The 20,864-nt window shown below is 39.7% G+C and overlaps 1 protein-coding gene across 6 annotated transcripts in view; it reads left to right on the forward strand.

Annotated features, from left to right (window-relative positions):
• Positions 1–20,864, forward strand: part of LOC128687663 (eukaryotic translation initiation factor 2-alpha kinase 1-like) — a 337,432-nt gene that overhangs the window by 256,941 nt on the left and 59,627 nt on the right. For all 6 annotated transcript variants that reach the window (XM_070087473.1, XM_070087464.1, XM_070087478.1 and 3 more), the window contains one exon: positions 11,845–12,093. In XM_070087473.1, coding sequence (XP_069943574.1) covers positions 11,845–12,093 — 249 coding nt within the window. The remainder of the gene's footprint in view (positions 1–11,844; positions 12,094–20,864) is intronic.

Below are 20,864 nucleotides of genomic sequence, written 5' to 3' on the forward strand. Positions count from 1 at the left end.
TCTGTTCATTAGTCATGTCTCCAGGACCCTCTTATATTACTCTTGCTTTCTATTTTGACTTTTTCACACAATAAATAGAAGATTTACAGACTACTGCATTATTGTAAAAATGGTATAAATAATGTCAGTGCACTAGTGAAAGAATATCAGACTCCCCAGTTGACGTGTATTGGACGTGTGGCGTGATTTGCGTACTCTTGAACATTGGTAAAAATTGAACATTTCCGCTACTTTGAGCTCAATTTCAAGGTCGTTTTCATAGTGAAACTAATCAGAATCATCTCTTTTTCTGTAATGTTTTCCATTCTATCAAATGAGACCAAGAAAACCAGAATACAACCATAAATACTATACGAAAATACACCTCAAAGTCGGCGTTTTAATCCAAAAACACGGACAGAGTTTTTTTTTTTTCTCATGCACTGTGTGCTGCAGGATTTTTTTTATCCAGTGCACACTGACCACACAGACCCATTCTCTCACATCTTGGCCTACCAACTTTCTCCTGCTTGATTCGAAGCCGCTAGAATTATTGAGTATATACACGTCCGAAACACTGGCTCGTAAGACGTATATATACGGCCAAAACAGTCAAAGGGTTAAATTTCAGTTCACCTCTTTGATGCATCTTGAGGCCAGGCTAGTACCTACTAAGTTTTCTTTGCATGTAGGCACATTTGTTGATGTAGTATAATAATTAAAAACTTGGAATCATTGGAATCCATGCTGTAACTGGAGAGTGACTCATCTGATCACCTTCAAATTTTCATAATATCTGTTACTGGGTGGCATAAGTCCTAATTTCCCACTTGGTGAACAAATGATTTTTTTTTTTTTAACACGTTAGCTGTTTCCTACCAAGGCAGGGTGACCCAAAAGAAAAAAACTTTCATTATCAGTCAACACTTTCACCATCATCACTCGTACATAATCACTGTCTTTGCAGAGGCGCCCAGATACGGCAGTTTAGATAGTCACTCAAAACTGCCAGTATCCCAAACCCCTCATTGAAAGTGCAGTTAGAGTAAATGGTAGATAGGACAAAAAGAAAAAGGGCACCAGAAAGTAAAAGAGAGGTGAAAGTTTATAAACTAAGAGAGTTGGAAGTTAGGGTAAGATGTAAGCAACTATTGGCAGAAGGGTGGGCTAGTGCAAGTATGGATAGTGAGGAGGGGGGTTGAAGAAGGGTGGGATAGTTTAAAAAATGCGATATTAGAATGTGAGGCAGAAGTTTGTGGCTATAGTAGGGTGGGTGCTGGAGGAAACAGGGGTGATGAAGTAAAGGGTGTGATAAAAGAGAAAAAGGTAACTTTTGAGAGGCTTTTACAAAGCAGAAGTGATAAGGGCAGGGTATATGGAGAGTAGAAGAAAGATGAACAGAGTGGTGAGAGAGTGCAAAAGGAGAGCAAATGATAGACTCGGAGAGGCACTGTTAAGAAATTTTGCTGAGAATAGGAAAAAATTTTGGAGTGAGATAAACAAGTTAAGAAAGCCTAGGAGCGAATGGATTTGTCAGTTAAAAACAGAGTAGGGGAATTAGTAGATGGAGAGCTGGTGGTATTGGGTGGATGGCGGGAATATTTTGAGGAACTTTTAAATGTCGATGAAAAAGGGGAGACATTGATTTCATGTACTGGCCAGGGGGGGGTATAACATCTTTTAGGAGTGAAGAAGAGCAGGATGTGAGTGTGGGGGAGATGCATGAGGCATTGCATATAATGAAGGGGGGTTATGCAGTTGAAACTGACGGGATCAAGACAGAAATATTAAAAGCAGGGGGATGGGGGTTATAGTGTTGGAGTGGTTGGTATTTTTGTATAATAAGTGTATGAAAGTGGGGAAGGTACCTAGGGATTTGAAGATTATAGGGGAATAAGTTTACCGAGTCCTAGGTAGTAGGCTGGTAGACAGCAACTGACCAGGGAGGTACTACCGTCCTGCCAAGTGAGTGTAAAATGAAAGCCTGTAATTGCTTTACATGATGGTAGGGTTGCTGGTGTCTTTTTTTCTGTCTCATAAACATGAAAGATTTCAGGTACGTCTTGCTACTTCTACTTGCACTTAGGTCGCACTGTACATACATGTACAAGCATATATATATATATATATATATATATATATATATATATATATATATATATATATATATATATATATATATATATATATATATATACATATATATATACACACACCACTCTGAGTTTTCTTCTATTTTCTTACTAGTTCTTGTTCTTGTTTATTTCTTATCTCCATGGGGAAGTGGAACAGAATTCTTCCTCCGTAAGCCATGCATGTTGTAAGAGGCAACCAAAATGCAGGGAGTAAGGGGCTAGAAACCCCTTTTCCTGTATAAGTTACTAAATTTAACCCTTTCATAGTCCGTGCCATAGATCTACGGCTTAACGTTGAGGGTCCAAACCGTAGATCTACGCCATGAGCTCAGCTCACTCTGATAAGCTGTGAGCGGTAAATTTGGGCCTAGATATGAGAGAATACATCTATGTGGTATGTGTGCACCACATAAAACAAATCCTGCAGCACACAGTGCATAATGAGAGAAAAAGAACTGAGACCGTAGTTTTCGATTAAAACAGCAACTTTGCAGTGTTTTTTCGTATGTTTTTTATAGTTGTATTTGCGATTTCTTGGTCTCGTTGGATAGAATGGAAGATATGTTACAGAAATAGAAATGATTTTGATTGGTTTTAGTACTGAAAATGGCTTGAAACTGAGCTCAAAGTAGCAGAAATGTTAAATTTTTGCCGATGTTCAAGAGTAAACAAATAACCTCACACGTCTAATACACGCCAGCTGGTGGATCTAATATACATTCACAAATGTGCTGATATTATTTATACAATTATTACAGTATTGCATGACAGTAAATCTTCTATTTTTTGGTTTGAGTAAAAATTCATTATGTGAATTAAAAATCAAAATGGAATTCATTTGTAAAGCCTGAAAACATAACTTATGAACAGAGGAAATGTTAGTTTAGTGCCAGGAATGCCTGCATTGTTTATTCTGGACCCTATTTTGAAACTGGAATAATTTGAACTTTGCCCTAAATTGGCCAAATTACGAATTTCCAATCACTCTTTTTTGTAGTTGAAACTGTTGAATTGGTGAGGTAGGTGGCCGAGCGTATGTAGACAGCCTGTACTGTCTGCACAGACAGCCTATGCTGTCTGCCAGCTTAGTTCATATTTCGCGGCACTAAGCTGCTGCCCTCTGTAGCCAGGCCTCTCGGTGGGCACGCCAGCCTGCCTGCCCTTGCCACGCTCTCACTCTGGCGACACCCATCACTCAGTCAAGGCGGCCTACTCTCTCTCCCTCGTGGGCATGGCCCTCCCGGGCCATGGGCACAACACACAAGCCTGTGTACCCCCACCACGACTTAATAAAGTAAGAAGCCTCCGAAGACGTTTATCATTCATGCACCCACTTTCAGCGTACCAAACAAACCGATTATAATTCGATAGAATAGAAGTAATACTAGTGAAAGAGCTAAGAATTTGGTTGACTGGAATAAGGTAATTGGCCTAAAATGGGAGTCAAAGTCGGCAAAATTGCCAATGCGTATATATTGCTGACACATCAAAATTCGCAAGAGGATAATTTCGTCAATTTTCCATCAAATTTTGTACTTTTTGTTTTATTACCTTTAGAAAAATTTTCTCTTCCATTTCATGAGAAAAAATGACAAAATTATTTTTTGTTTTTCTTTTTGGGCCACCCTGCCTTGGTGGGATACAGCCGGTTTGTTGAAAGAAGAAAAAGTGTACTGAGTATACCAGGGAAAGTTTATGGTAGGGTTATTATTGAAAGACTTAGAGGTAAGACAGAGAGCAGGATTACAGATGAGCAAGGAGGGTTTAGAGTGGGTAGGGGATGTGTAGATCAAGTGTTTACATTGAAGCATATATGTTAACAGTATTTAAATAAAGGTAGGGAAGTTTTCATTGCATTTATGGATTTAGAAAAGGCATATGATAGAGTGGATAGGGGAGCAATGTGGCAGATGTTGCAAGTATATTAAATAAGTAGTAACTTACTAAATGCTGTAAAGAGTTTTTATGTGGATAGTGAGGCTCAGGAGAGGGTGTGTAGGAGAGAGGGAGATTACTTCCTTGTAAATGTAGGTCTTAGACAGGATGTGTAATGTCACCATTTTTGTTTAATTTATTTATAGATGAGGTTGTAAAAGAAGTAAATGCTAGCATGTTGGGGAGAGGGGTGGGATTAAATTGTGTGGAATCAAATACAAAATAGGAGTTGACACAGTTACTTTTTGCTGGTGATGCTGTGCTTTTGTGAGATTCTAAGGAAAAGTTGTGAAGGTTAGTGGATGAGTTTGGGAGGGCGTGTCAAGGTAGAACGTTGAAAGTGAATATAGATAAGAGTAAGGTGACGAGGGTATCAAATGATTTAGATAAAGAAAAATTGGATATCACATTGGAGAAAAAAAGTGTGGAAAAAGTGAATATGTTCAGATATTTGGGAGTTAACTTGTCAGTGGATGGGTTTATGAAGGGTGAGGTTAACCATAGAATTGATGAAGGAAAAAAAAGGTGAGTGGTGCATTGAGGTATCTGTGGAGACAAAAAGCATTATTCATGGAGGCAAAGAAGGGAATGTACGAAAGTATAGGGGTACCAACACTCTTATATGGGTGTGAAGGTTGGGTTGTAAATACTGCAGCGAGGAAGTGGCTGGAGGCAGTGGAAGTGTCCTGTCTAAGGGGAATGTGTGGTGTAAATATTATGCAGATAATTTGTAGTGTGGAAATTAGGAGGAGGTGTGGAGTTACTAAAAGTATTAGAGGGCTGAAGAGGGGTTGTTGAGGTGGTCTGGTCATTTAGAGAGAATGGAACAAAGTAGAATGACTTGAAGAGTGTATAAACCTGTAGGGGGAGGAAGGCTGGATAGGGGTTGTCCTCGAAAAGGTTGGAGAGAGGGGATAAAGGAGGTTTTGTGGGTGAGGGGCTTGGATTTCCAGCAAGCGTGTGTGAACGTGTTAGGAGTGAATGGAGACAAATGGCTTTTTGGACCTGTCGAGCTGTTGGAGTTTGAGCAGTGTAATATTTTGTAAAGGGATTCAGGGAAACCGGTTAGCTTGACTTGAGTCCTGGAAATGGGAAGTACGGTGCCATATTTATTTATATTCAGTAATTAAAGAATAATGCTTCTGATTGACTTTAAAATATTAATGATGATGCATTGTGCAAAGGATGATATTCCATAAGCTTAGTTAAAGTAGGTGCAAATTTGAAATTTTTCTGAAATTGTTGAAAAATTTTGACTCGTTAAAATCAGAGATAAGTTGTAAAGTAAAAGGACACAAGTGCAACTAATGTGACATTTTATTGTGGCACTTGTGTCCTTTTACTTTACATATTGTCAGTAATTCTACCAACATTATTACACCTGGAGTTTACCTGGAGAGAATTCCGGGGGTCAACGCCCCCGCGGCCCGGTCTGTGACCAGGCCTCCTGGTGGATCAGAGCCTGATCAACCAGGCTGTTGCTGCTGGCTGCACGCAAACCAACATACGAGCCACAGCCCGGCTGGTCAGGAACCGACTTTAGGTGCTTGTCCAGTGCCAGCTTGAAGACTGCCGGGGGTCTGTTGGTAATCCCCCTTATGTATGCTGGGAGGCAGTTGAACAGTCTCGGGCCCCTGACACTTATTGTATGGTCTCTTAACGTGCTAATGACACCCCTGCTTTTCATTGGGGGGATGTTGCATCGTCTGCCAAGTCTTTTGCTTTCGTAGTGAGTGATTTTCGTGTGCAAGTTCGGTACTAGTCCCTCTAGGATTTTCCAGGTGTATATAATCATGTATCTCTCCCGCCTGCGTTCCAGGGAGTACAGGTTTAGGAAACTCAAGCGCTCCCAGTAATTGAGGTGTTTTATCTCCGTTATGCGCACCGTGAAGGTTCTCTGTACATTTTCTAGGTCAGCAATTTCACCTGCCTTGAAAGGTGCTGTTAGTGTGCAGCAATATTCCAGCCTAGATAGAACAAGTGACCTGAAGAGTGTCATCATGGGCTTGGCCTCCCTAGTTTTGAAGGTTCTCATTATCCATCCTGTCATTTTTCTAGCAGATGCGATTGATACAATGTTATGGTCCTTGAAGGTGAGATCCTCCGACATGATCACTCCCAGGTCTTTGACGTTGGTGTTTCGCTCTATTTTGTGGCCAGAATTTGTTTTGTACTCTGATGAAGATTTAATTTCCTCGTGTTTACCATATCTGAGTAATTGAAATTTCTCATCGTTGAACTTCATATTGTTTTCTGCAGCCCACTGAAAGATTTGGTTGATGTCCGTCTGGAGCCTTGCAGTGTCTGCAAGGAGTCACTGACTTTCTTGGGTTATTCCAGGTAATGTTGGGTTATTCCAGGTAATGTTGGGTTATTCCAGGTAATGTTGGGTTATTCCAGGTAATGTTGGGTTATTACCAGGTAATGTTGGGTTATTCCAGGTAATGTTGGGTTATTCCAGGTAATGTTGGGTTATTCCAGGTAATGTTGGGTTATCCCAGGTAATCTTGAGTTATCCCAGGTAATCTTGGGTTATCCCAGGTAATCTTGGGTTATCCCAGGTAATCTTGGGTTATCCCAGGTAATCTTGGGTTATCCCAGGTAATCTTGGGTTATCCCAGGTAATCTTGGGTTATCCCAGGTAATCTTGGGTTATCCCAGGTAATCTTGGGTTATCCCAGGTAATCTTGGGTTATCCCAGGTAATCTTGGGTTATCCCAAGTAATCTTGGGTTATCCCAGGTAATCTTGGGTTATCCCAGGTAATCTTGGGTTATCCCAGGTAATCTTGGGTTATCCCAGGTAATCTTGTGTTATCCCTGGTAATCTTGGGTTATCCCAGGTAATCTTGGGTTATCCCAGGTAATCTTGGGTTATCCCAGGTAATCTACACATATGCAGCTACTTATGATAATTTATGTAACTATTTATGTGTACCTATACCTGAATAAACTTATAGACATACATATATAGCAGATATGCAGAGACCGATACTCTGGCACAACCTTAACCTGTATTACGGTATTTAATAATAATAATAATAATTATTATTATATATTTTTTTTTTTATCACACTGGCCGATTCCCACCAAGGCAGGGCGGCCCGAAAAAGAAAAACCTTCACCATCATTCACTCCATTACTGTCTTGCCAGAAGGGTGCTTTACACTTCAGTTTTTAAACTGCAACATTAACACCCCTCCTTCAGAGTGCAGGCACTGTACTTCCCATCTCCAGGACTCAAGTCCGGCCCGCCGGCCTCCCCGAACCCCCCCACAAATGTTACCCTGCTCACACTCCAACAGCACGTCAAGTACCAAAAACCACCTGTCTCCACTCATTCCTATCAAACACGCCCACGCACGCCCGCTGGAAGCCCAAGCCCCTTGCACACAAAACCTCCCCTCCAACCCTTCCCAGGCCGATCCCCACCCCGCCCCCCCTCCACTACAGACTGATACACTCTTGAAGTCATTCTGTTTCGCTCCACTCTCTCCACATATCCGAACCACCTCAACAACCCCTCCCCAGCCCTCTGGACAACAGTTTTGGCAATCCCGCACCTCCTCCCAACTTCCAAACTACGAACTCTCTGCATCACATTCACACCACACATTGCTCTCAGACACGACATCTCCACTGCCTCCAGCCCCCTCCCCGCTGCAACATTCACCACCCATGCCCCACACCCACACAAGAGAGTTGGTAAAACTATACTCTCATACATTCCTCTCTTTGCCTCCAAGGACAAAGTTCTTTGTCTCCACAGACTCCTAAGTGCACCACTCACCCCCCTCCCCCCACCAACTCCACGACTCACCCCATCCTTCACAGACCCATCCGCTAACACGCCCACCCCCAAACATCTGAACACATTCACCCCCTCCACACTCCCTCCCTCCTATCTGACATCCAATCTCCCATCACCCAATCTTTTTGCTATCCTCACAACCCCACTCCTTCCTACATTCACCCCCAACTTTCCCCCTTTGCACACCCCACCAAAGTCACCCACCAACCTCTGCAACCCCTCCTCAGAATCTCCCAAGAGCACAGCATCACCAGCAAAGAGCAACTGTGACAACTCCCACTCTATATGTGATTCTTTATCTTTCAACTCCATGCCTCTTGCCAAGACCCTCGCATTTACTTCTCTTACAACCCCATCCACAAATATATCAAACAACCACGGTACACAGAGATAAGTTATTGGAGAATGCCTTTTCTAATTGGCTTCAGAATTTCACGGTTAGTGAATGAAAGCTTGGCATTCACTCTGAGTTCTGCAAATTCCAATTTACCATTTTTATTCAATAAATTATTTCTCGTGTAATAACTAGAGACTGCCTCTTTTGATTGGCTTCAAACCCAAAACACTGGTGTATCTTGTTTGGAAGTGTTTTTGTATTGATATTTGGGCTGTGTAGGTTCCAATTTTCCAATTTTGTAAAGAAATTTTATTGAAGTAGATATTCTTAAAAAAATAATATAAAATATTTTTTGTTATGGGTTTGTATAGTTTTGAAAGATTCACCTTTGTAGGACATTTAAAAATTTAACGAGGATAGACTGTTTTTCTGGATATTGGTCTTTCTGAGGTAAAAAGAGAATGCCTCTTCAATTTAGCTTCTAAGCTGGTGTTTCTTAACCCTTAAACTGTCTAAACGTAGATCTACGTTCACGTGCGTAGTGCTCCGACCTTGATTTTCCCCATTTGAAAGCATGTAAAAAAAAACATAGATCTTCATTTGGAGCCACCCCCCCATGGACGTAGATGTACGTTTGGACAGCTTAAGGGTTAATAGCAGGTTTGAATTAGATTGGGGCTGTGTATATCCTAACTTGTCATTTTAATTGAAGCAATTATAATAATTTCCATATGATGATTTGTGGATGCCTCTTTTGATTAGCTTCAAATTTTCAGTGCTGATACTGAACTGCATTACAAACTTATGTTGCACTCAGCACTATTCCAGTCCCATGCACTGAGGTACAGGGAACTGTATGAACCAGCCAGCCGGTCATACAGTTCCTAGGGAGGGAAACAGTAAGGGACCTAGACATGAGGCTCATTGAGCAAAAATATGCATACCACACTGGCAGTAATAATAACAATTGTGTCATACAGAGAAACACTAATGGACATGGTATAAAATGGGACCTTTACAGGTGGTGTTGCTTAGAATTAATTGTAATATGTCTTAGATCAGAGATGATCACTGTATTGAGAAAAATGTCTTTGTGTTATAGCTGTGGAAAACAATGGGAGATTTAACATATCAGAAGTGTAGGCCAAGTTAATCTTACAGGACATTGTTGTCTGGTGACCTGACATATACTACACCTGACCTCACCACATTTGACCTTTCCACTAAATTTTCTCCGATTTTATGTACTGTACTCTGTATTGGAGTTAGGAAACCCCTGTTGAGCAAAATTTCTCCTAAATAAAAGTTGCCCATACATTACCCATGATGCCGTGTTCATTTGTCAGTTCTGGTTAATTTGTCTGATATGCAGAAGAAATATATAAGTGGTGTTGAGAATATCTGACCTAGGACGAACTCAAAATTGTGGCTTCATATTAAACTAACCTTTTAAGGGTCCATCCTGTAGTTCTTTGAAACCAGGGTCCAAGCCATAGTACTACATCATGAGCTCAGCTTCCTCAGATAAGCTGTGAGCAGCAAATTTGGGCCTAGATGTGAGTGAATGCATCTATGTGGTAAGTGTGCACCATATAAAACAAATCCTGCAGCATGCAGTACTTAATGAGAAAAAAAATGCAACCGTATTTTTGGATTAAAACAGCAACTTTGCAGTGTATTTTCATATGTTTTTTATGATTGTATTCATGGTTTCTTGATCTCATTTGATAGAATGGAAGATATATTACAGTAATAGAGATGATTTTCATTGGGTTTAGTACTGAAAATGGCTTGAAACTGAGTTCAAATTAGCAGAAATGTTCAATTTTCGCCATTGTCCGAGCATGAACAAATGACATCATGCATCCAAAACATGTCAGCTGGTGGGTCTAATGTGCATTCACATATGCACTGAAATTATTTATACAATTATTGCAATATTGCATAACAGTAAATCTTCTATTTTTTGGTGTGAATAAAAATTCATTATGTGAATAAAAAATCAAAACAGAATCCATTTGTAAAGCCTGGAAACATAACTAATGAACAGAGGAAATGTTCTTTTAGTGCCAGGAATGCTTGCATTATTTATTCTTGACCCCTATTTTGAAATAGAATATTTTGAGCTTTGTGTGAAATTAGCCAAATTACCAATTTCCGATCACGTTACTGGGTAGTTGAAACAGTTGACTGGATGATTTCTTGTGCTCAATTGATAAAATAGAAGTAATACTAGTGAAACAGCTAAGAATTTAGTCGACTGGAATAATGTAATTGGCTTGAAATAGGAGTCAAAGTGGGCAAAATTGCTGATGCATGAATATCACTGTTGCAGCAAAATTTGCAAGAGTGTAATTTCGAAAATTTTCCATCAAGCTTCATACTTTTTGTTTTATGACCTTCAGAAAAAGATTCTCTACCATTTCAAAAGAAAAAAATAGCAATTTTTCTTTTTATCATGTTTGCCTCACTCCAAATTTTTTTTTTATTCTTGGCAAAATTTGTTGACAGTGCCTCACTCACTCTATCATTTGCTCTCCTTTTGCACTCTTTTCACCTCTCTTTTACTCTCTATATACTCTGCCCTTCTTATATTCTGTTTTGTAAAAACCTCTCATAAGCAACCTTTTTCTCTTTTATCACACCCTTTACCTCATCATTCCACCAGTCACTCCTCTTTCCTCCTGCACCCACCCTCCTATAACCACAAACTTCTGCCCCACATTCTAACACTGCATTTTTAAAACTATCCCACCCCTCTTCAAACCCCCCATTACCCATACTTGCACTAGCCCACCTTCCTGCCAATAGTTGCTTATATCTCACCCTAACTTCTTCTTCCCTTAGTTTATAAACTTTCACCTCTCTCTTACTTGTTGTTGCCATCTACCTCTTACTCTAACTGTAGCTACAACTAAATAATGACCTGATGTGTATGTTGCCCCTCTATAAAGATGCACATCCTGAAGCTTACCCATCAACCTTTTATCCACAAATATATAATCTAACAAACTACTTTCGTTACCTGCTATATCATATATTGTATATTTATTTATCCTCTTTTTCATAAAATATGTATTACTTATTACCAAACCTCTTTCTGCACATAGTTCAATTAAAGGCTCCACATTTTCATTTACCCCTGGCACCCCAAATTTACCTACTACTCCCTCCACAGCATTTTTACCCACTTTAGCATTTAGATCCCCAACCACAAGTACTCTCTCACTTGGTTCAAAACTCCCCATGCACTCAACATTTCCCAAAATCAATCACTCTCTCCTCTACACTTCTCTCTTCTCCAGGTGCATAAACATTTACTATAACACACTTTTCACATCTATCCCTTATTTTACTCCACATAATCCTTGAATTTATACATTTATATTCCCTCTTTTCCTGCCATAACTTAACCTTCAACATCATTGCTACTCCTTCCTTAGCTCTAACTCTATTAGAAACCCCTGCTGTAATCCCATTTATTTTTTATATTTTATTTTTTTATTTTTTTTATTTTTTTATATTGGTATTTTATATCATTTCACTCCAACCTGTATATGAATTTTGAAATGTTCCATATTATATTTTATGTCTAACAACTGTGACGGTAACATGTCACTGACTAGTAATATATGCTTTGTTTGGGCAGTGATGAAAACAGCAGTGACCATGCCAGCTTATTACGGGAGGTGAAGTCTCTAGCACAACTAGATCATCCTAACATTGTACGTTATCACAGCGCCTGGGCACAGCTGCATATCCTACCTCCACATTTTTTTCAAAATGATGAGCTCACCGAGAAGTTGGAGAGAAAACCTCGCAATCCTACAATAATTACACGGCCTAAAGCTCTGAATGTGTCACCAGTACCAAGTGTCAGAATTGAAGAGCTGTCAAGGTAAATCATAACTTTCTTGAAACATTACATGTTAGGAAATGGGAAACCTATATTATTGACTGTAGCAAAGCATGTATTCCTGCATGTATTAAAAATATTGTTGACAGTAACATTATTGAATTCTATTCAATCTCTAGTACTAAGGAAGAAATATACATTTGTCTTGATCATTTTGCATGTGGAACATAATTACAGATTTTTTCTGCTTCATGACCTTTCTACATTGAGGCAAATGTGACTTCACTTTGTCTCTCTCTCTCTCGTGTATTGACATTCATACTGTATTCCTTTGAATCCCTTTTACTATACTCTGCTTAATATTTGAAAATGAAAGATCTGTTTATTAGTTTTTCATATGGTTTATGGTGCATATTGACCACAGAACCATTCAATTGTGTGTGTGATACATTCCTGAGACTAGGTAATTAGTGGTATACAGCCTTTCCTCACTTAACGGAGTTCCGTTCCTAATACCAGGCTAGAACTCCTTTTGTTCTATTGATTGAGTACAAGAAACCACCCATTTACCTATTTCAGCTACTCAATAAAGTGATAAAAAAAATGGTAATTTGGCCAATTTTGCACAAAATTCAAGAAAGGCCAATTTCAAAATAGGGTCCAGAATTAACAATGCAAACATTCCTAGCACTAAAATAACATTTTCTTTGTTCATTAGTCATGTCTCCAGGCCCCTCTTACCTCATGCTTGTTTTAAGAACATCAGAACATAAGAAAGGAGGAACACTGCAGTAGGCCTGTTGGCCCATACTAGACAGGTCCTTTACAATTCATCCCACTAACAAAACATTTGCCCAACCCAATTTTCAATGCTACCCAAGAAATAAGCTCTGATAACTCTATCCACTTCTAGTTAGTAGGTTGGTACACAGCAACCTACCATCCTGCCAAGTGAGTATAAAATGAAAGCCTGTAATTGTTTTGCATGATGGTAGGATTGCTGGTGTCCATTTTTCTGTCTCATAAACATGCAAGGTTTCAGGTACGTCTTGCTACTTCTACTTACACTTAGGTCACACTACACATACATGTACAAGCATATATATACACACCCCTCTGAGTTTTCTTTTATTTTCTTACTAGTTTTTGTTTATTTCCTCTTACCTCCATGGGGAAGTGGAACAGAATTCTTCCTCTGCAAGCCATGCGTGTTGTAAGAGGTGACTAAAATGCCAGGAGCAAGGGGCTAGTAACCCCTTTTCGGTGGGATACGGCCGGTGTGTTGAAAGAAAGAACTCTATCCACTCATATGCAAGTCCCACTCAAATCCAACCCCTCTCACTCATGCATTTTTTTTTTTCAACAAACCGGCCATATCCCACCAAGGCAGGGTGGCCCAAAAAGAAAAATGAAAGTTTCTCTTTTTAAATTTAGTAATTTATACAGGAGAAGGGGTTACTAGCCCCTTGCTCCTGGCATTTTAGTCACCTCTTACAACACGCATAGCTTACAGAGGAAGAATTCTGTTCCACTTCCCCATGGAGATAAGAGGAAACAAACAAGAACAAGAACTAGTAAGAAAATAGAAGAAAACCCAGAGGGGTGTATATATATACTATATATATATGCTTGTACATGTATGTGTAGTGTGACCTAAGTGTAAGTAGGAGTAGCAAGACGTACCTGTAATCTTGCATATTTATGAGACAGACAAAAGACACCAGCAATCTGACCATCGTGTAAAACTATTACAGGCTTTCGTTTTACACTCACTTGGCAGGACGGTAGTACCTCCCTGGGCGGTTGCTGTCTAGCAACCTACTACCTAGGACTCATGTATTTATCCAACCTAAATTTGAAACTTCCCAAAGTCCTAGCCTCAATAACCCAACTAGGTAGACTGTTCCACTCATGAACTACCCTATTTCCAAACCAATACTTTCCTATGTCCTTTCTAAATCTAAACTTGTCTAATTTAAATCCATTACTGCAGGTTCTCTCTTGGAGAGATATTCTCAAGACCTTATTAATATCCCCTTTATTAATACCCATCTTCCACTTATACACTTCGATCATGTCTCCCCTTACTCTTCGTCTAACAAGTGAATGTAATTTAAGGGTCTTCAATCTTTCTTCATATGGAAGATTTCTAATGCTATGTATTAATTTAGTCATTCTACTTTGAATGTTTTCTAATGAATTTATGTCCATTCTGTAATATCATTAGTAAGGCCTCACCAGAGGTGAGGCCTTACTAATGATGTGTAAAGCTGTAATATAACCGCTGAACTTCTGTTGCTTACACTTCTTGATATAAATCCCAGTAATCTGTTTGCCTTATTACATATGCTTAGGCATTGCTGTCTTGGCTTAAGGTTGCTGCTTATCATAACCCCCTAGTCCTTTTTGCAATCTGTATGGCTAAGTTCTACATTATTTAGCTTATAAGTCCTAGGGTTGTGGACACTCCCGAGGTTCAGAACCTTACATTTATCTGCCACTTTTCTGACCAGGTATTGAGTTTGTCTAAATCCTCCTGAAGTTCCCTGATATCTACGTTTGAATCAATTATCCTACCTATCTTTGTGTCATAGGCAAATTTACTCATTTCACTAGTAATTCCCTCATTAAGATCATTGATATATATTATAAACAACAACGGGCCCAAGACTGATCCCTGTGGAACGCCACTTGTTACAGATCCCCACTCGGATTTAACCCCATTTATGGACACACACTGTTTCCTGTCTGTGAGCCATGACTCGATCCATGAGTGCACTTTTCCCTCAATGCCATGAGCTGCCACTTTTTTAACAGTTTGGTGCGGAACTCTATCAAAAGCCTTACTAAAATATAAGTAAATATTATCAAATTCTTTATCATGATCAACAGCCTCAAAAGCTTTACTGAAGAAAGTTAATAAATTGGTTAGACAAGACCGGCCTCTCGTGAATCCATGCTGAGTATCATTAATCAGATTATGCTTATCCAGATGGCTTCTTATAGTCTCAGCTATAATTGACTCTAGCAATTTGCCTACAATTGAGGTCAGGCTTATTGGGCGGTAATTTGACGATAACGACTTATCCCCTGATTTAAAAATAGGAATTACATTAGCCATCTTCCACATATCAGACACTACACCTGTTTGAAGAGATAAATTAAAAATATTAGTTAATGGTTCACAGAGTTCCATTTTGCATTCCTTAAGACTCCTTGAAAAAAGCTCATCAGGTCCCGGCGACTTATTTTGCTTCAGCCAGTCTATTTGTTTCATAACCATTTCACTAGTGACTGTGAAAAATTAAATTGAATTTTTATTCATGCCAAAAATAGAAGATTTACTGTTATGCAGACTACTTCATTATTGTAAAAATGGTATAAATAATATCAGCACATTTGTGAAAGCATATTAAACCCACCAGTTGACATGTATTGGATATGTGATGTGATTTGTTTACTCTTGAATGTTAGCAAAAATCAAACATTTTCTCTAATTTGAGCTCAGTTTCAAGCTATTTTCAGTACTAAAACCAATCAAAATCATCTCTATTTCTGTAATGTACCTTCCATTCTATCAAATGAGACCAAGATACCGTGAACAATACTGTAAAAATCATACAAAATAAACCACAAAATTGCTGTTTTAATCAAAAAACATGGTCGCAGTTTTTTTTCTCATTATGCACTGCATGCTGCAGGATTTTTTTTATACTGTGCACACTGACCACTCAGATCCATTCTCTCATATGTAGGCCTACCAGCTGTCTCCCGCAAGATTGGAAGCTGCTAGAATTTTGGCATAGTATTACAGGACCAACATTGGCTTCAAAGCTGTAATATTATGGGACTGACAGTGAAAGGGTTAAAGTTTACTCTGTGGGTAAAGAACTTGGAAAAAGTTGCAAAAAAAGTACAGCAATAATGGAAAGAAGGAGACATGCACTTCTTAAGAACATAAGAAAGAAGGAAAACTGCAGCAGCCCTACTGGCCCATGCATGGCAGGTCCAATTCTCCTACCAGCTTAAGCCTGTGCCCTACCCTAGTCAGGTCAGGTCACATTCACTTAAGAAAGGAGCATGGCATCTGACTAAGTAGCACAAGCTAGTCAGGTCCAACTCACACCTGCCCACACCCACTCATGTATTTATCTAACCTATTTTTAAAACTAATCAACATTTTAGCTTCTTTGACGGTACTCGGAAGTTTGTTCAAGTCATCCACAACTCTGTTACCAAACCAGTGCTTACCTATATCCTTCTTGAATCTGAATTTTCCAACTTGTAGCCATTGCTGTGAATCCTGTCTAGGCTAGATATTTTTAGCATGCTATTTATATCCCTTTTATTCCTGTATTCCATTTATACACCTCAGTCATGTCCTCCCTAATTCTATGACTTTCTAGAGAGTGCAGATTCAAGGCCCTCAGTCTATCCTCATAGGGAAGCTTTCTGATACATGGGATCAACTTTGTCATCCTCCTTTGTACATTTTCCAGTGCATTTATATCCATTCTGTAATACTGTGACCAGAACTATGCAGCATAATCTAAATGAGGCCTTACCTGAGGACTTCTATTATTTATACTTATTAATATAAAGCCAAGGATTCTGTTAGCTTTATTACAAACACTTGTGCACTGTTGTCTTGGTTTCAGATTGCTGCTAACCAGAACTCCTAAATCCTTTTTGCAATCAGTTGTATTAAGATCTACATTACTTAGTTTATATGTGGCATGGTTATTTTCCTGTCCAACATTTAGAACCTTGCATTTGTCTATATTAAACTCCATCTGCCACTTTTCTGACCACTGCATTAGTCTATTTAAATCATCCTGGAGTGCTCTAATGTCCTCATTAGAATGAATTGGATGGCCTGTTTTGGTGTCATCAGCAAATGTGCTTATGTCGCTATTTATTCCCTTATCTATGTCATTTATGTAAATTGCGAACAACAGGGGGCCCAACACTGACCCCTGTGGAGCACCGCTTGTGACGTGCCCCCATTCTGGTTTCTCCCCATTTATACAAACTCTCTGCTGCCTATTTATCAACCATGCCTCTACCCAGGAAAAAAATTTTCCTCCTATTCCATGTGCCTTAAGTTTCCTTAATAGCCTCTGATGTGGAAATCTGTCGAAAGCCTTCTGAAGTCCATATACACAATTATTATTTATTTATTAACACACTGGCCGATTCCCACCAAGGCAGGGTGGCCCGAAAAAGAAAAACTTTCACCATCATCCACTCCATCACTGTCTTGCCAGAAGGGTGCTTTACACTGCAGTTTTTAAACTGCAACATTAACACCCCTCCTTCAGAGTGCAGGCACTGTACTTCCCATCTCCAATATTGCATATATCATCACAATAACATATTCAATACCATGGTCTACCTCTTCAAAAACCATGCTGAGAGTCATTTATTAATTTATGCCTTTCAAGATGGCTACGAATTGCCCCGGCAATTATTGATTCCATAAATTTTCCCACTATGGAGGTGATTATTGGTCTATAGTTTGAAGCTAAGGACCTGTCACCTGCCTTGTAAATAGGTATTTCATTTGCCATTTTCCACTTGTCTAGCACTATGCCAGTTTGTAGTGTTATATTGAAAAATTAGCCAAAGGTATGCTAAGTTCCTCTTTACATTCCTTTAAAACCCTTGCAAACAATTCATCAGGGACTGGGGATTTGTTAGGTTTTAATTTCTCTATTTGTCTGAGGACCATGTCACTAGTTACCCCAATCGTGCATAGTTTATTATTGTCCTGTTCTACATAATTTATTACAGTGGACCTTCAACCAACAGCATTAATCTGTTCCAGAGGGCTTGCCGTTGGTCGACATTGCTGTTGGTCGAGTTAATTTTCCCCATAAGAAATAATGGAAATAGAATTAATCCGTTCCTGACACCCCAAAGTCTGATTTTTTTTTTTTACATGAAATATACATTTCCTTATATGGAAAGGAATGGGACATGCAAAATAAACAATAATTAAATGCCACTTACCTTTATTGTGGAGTTGTTGATGAGTGATGTGCCAGCAGCAGGGAGATTCAGGATTGTCTATTGCTTGGAAGGAGAATCCCCTTCCATAAAAACTTCAGGTACCAAGTCCTTTGGTGGGGTTACCTCCCTTCTTGGTTTTTTAATGCCACTAGGACCAGCTTGAGAATCACTGGAGCACCCTCTTACCACCATCACAACCAGTACCACCCTCTACCACCATCACAACCAGTACCACCCTCTACCACCATCACAACCAGTACCACCCTCTACCACCATCACAACCAGTACCACCCTCTACCACCATCACAACCACTACCACCTTCTATCACCATCACTACCACCCTCTACCATCATCATAACCAGTACCACCCTCTACCACCATCACAACCAGTACCACCCTCTACCACCATCACAACCAGTACCACCCTCTACCACCACCACAACCACTACCACCTTCTATCACCATCACTACCACCCTCTACCATCATCATAACCAGTACCACCCTCTACCACCATCACAACCACTACCACCCTCTACCACCATCATTACCACCCTCTACCACCATCACTACCACCCTCTACCACCATCACTACCACCCTCTACCACCATCACTACCACCCTCTACCACCATCACAACCAGTTCCACCCTCTATCAACATCATAACCAGTACCACCCTCTACCACCATCACTACCACCCTCTACCACCATCACTACCACCCTCTACCACCATCACTACCACCCTCTACCACCATCACTACCACCCTCTACCACCATCACAACCACTACCACCCTCTACCACCATCACAATCACTACCACCCTCTACCATCATCACTACCACCATCACTACCACCCTCTACCACCATCACTACCACCCTCTACCACCATCACAACCACTACCACCGTCACAATCACTACCACCCTCTACCATCATCACTACCACCCTCTACCACCATCACTACCACCCTCTACCACCATCACTACCACCCTCTACCACCATCACAACCACTACCACCCTCTACCACCATCACAACCACTACCACCCTCTACCATCATCACTACCACCCTCTACCACCATCACTACCACCCTCTACCACCATCACTACCACCCTCTACCACCATCACAACCACTACCACCCTCTACCACCATCACAATCACTACCACCCTCTACCACCATCACTACCACCCTCTACCACCATCACTACCACCCTCTACCACCATCACTACCACCCTCTACCATCATCACTACCACCCTCTACCACCACCACTTTCATATTTTTCTACAAACTTTTTCTTGAATTCTATCGTGTTTCTCAAATCTTTTACTAAAGGGCTGGCTCTAGAAGCTTTCGTGGGGCCTTTGGTGGCTTATTTAGCGGTTACAAGTACTACTAGAAACAGTGGAATAATCCAAAATGTATGGGAGGCACACGTGGCAACCGACCGCAACAGCTTGTAAACAATGCCACACTGACGTCATTGGTTAAGTTTTTCGCCGTTGGTTAAGGCACTTTTTCTACAGCAAAAAGCGCCGTTAGACGAAATTGCCATTACTTAATGCCGCCGTTAGTTGAGGGTCGACTATATTTCTGGAATTTCACTAGTATCTTCCTGAGTAAAAACTGAGAGGAAGTAAGTGTTGAAAAGTTTACACATTTCCTTATCACTGTCAGTGATCTGACCTGAGTTACTCTTAAGTGGGCCTATCTTGTCCCTAATTTTACTTCTGTATGCCTGAAAGAACCCTTTTGGGTTAGTCTTCAAATCCCTTGCAACTTTAGCCTCATAATCCCTTTTTGCTTTTCTTATTCCCTTTTCTACATCCCTAATGGAATATATTGATTTCTTAACTGTCCATCCCCTTTTTGATACACTTATATATGCCTCTCTTTTGACCACTGAGATGTTTTAATCTATTGTTTATCCATTTTGATCATTTTTGTTAGATCTAATTTCCCTACTCGGAACAAAAGTTGTCTGGGCAGCTAGAACTATGTTCTGAAATACGTCATATTGGCAACCAACACCACCTATCTGAGACAACTTAAAATGTGGCAAAAGCTACTATGTAAAACACTAAGTCACCACAGTGAAAGCAGTAGTGAGGAAGTATGTGTTAAGAAAGGATATCTAACCCTGAAACTATGACAGGCCCTGAAATTTTATTTCTTCTGTGTGTGCACATGTGTGTGTGAGGAGAGATTTTAAAAAAATTACTGCTTATGAAAATGATACTGAAAGAATACTAAGTGTTTTATGATTGTTCAGTTGGTGAAAAAGGAACACATCAGTTTAAATGTTTTATATTTATGTTCAATTTTTATTATTTCTCTCTTTTTCTTTTTATTTCTAATATTAGTTTTTTACTGAAGGTGTTGGAAGGTATGTTTTGCCACTTGAAAAATGTGGAGAGGTATAGCCTCTCATAGCCCCTCATGATATACACAATATTATTTGGTATGAATACCTGTTTTTCTTATTTCGTTTCATTACTTTTAAATTGTAACACAACATACAAGGAAATACTATAATACAGTCTCTCCTCACTTAATGACTGAGTTCTGTTCCTAAGACCATATCGGTAAATGAATTCATCATTAAGTGAGGAGCATACTATAATAGTAGTGGGTGTGTGTCAACCATCTTTGACATTGCTTTAATGTCATCTTTGTACCATTTATAACATTTCTGGTATATTTTTAAATGTTTGTACAGTAATGTACTGTATACTGTAATAATCAGTTTTAGAGAAAATCAGTTCTAATATACATTAGGCATGCATACTGATCAGCGAGCCCGT

The sequence above is a fragment of the Cherax quadricarinatus genome, chromosome 2 (genome assembly GCF_038502225.1).
Source record: "Cherax quadricarinatus isolate ZL_2023a chromosome 2, ASM3850222v1, whole genome shotgun sequence".
NCBI lineage: Eukaryota > Metazoa > Arthropoda > Malacostraca > Decapoda > Parastacidae > Cherax > Cherax quadricarinatus.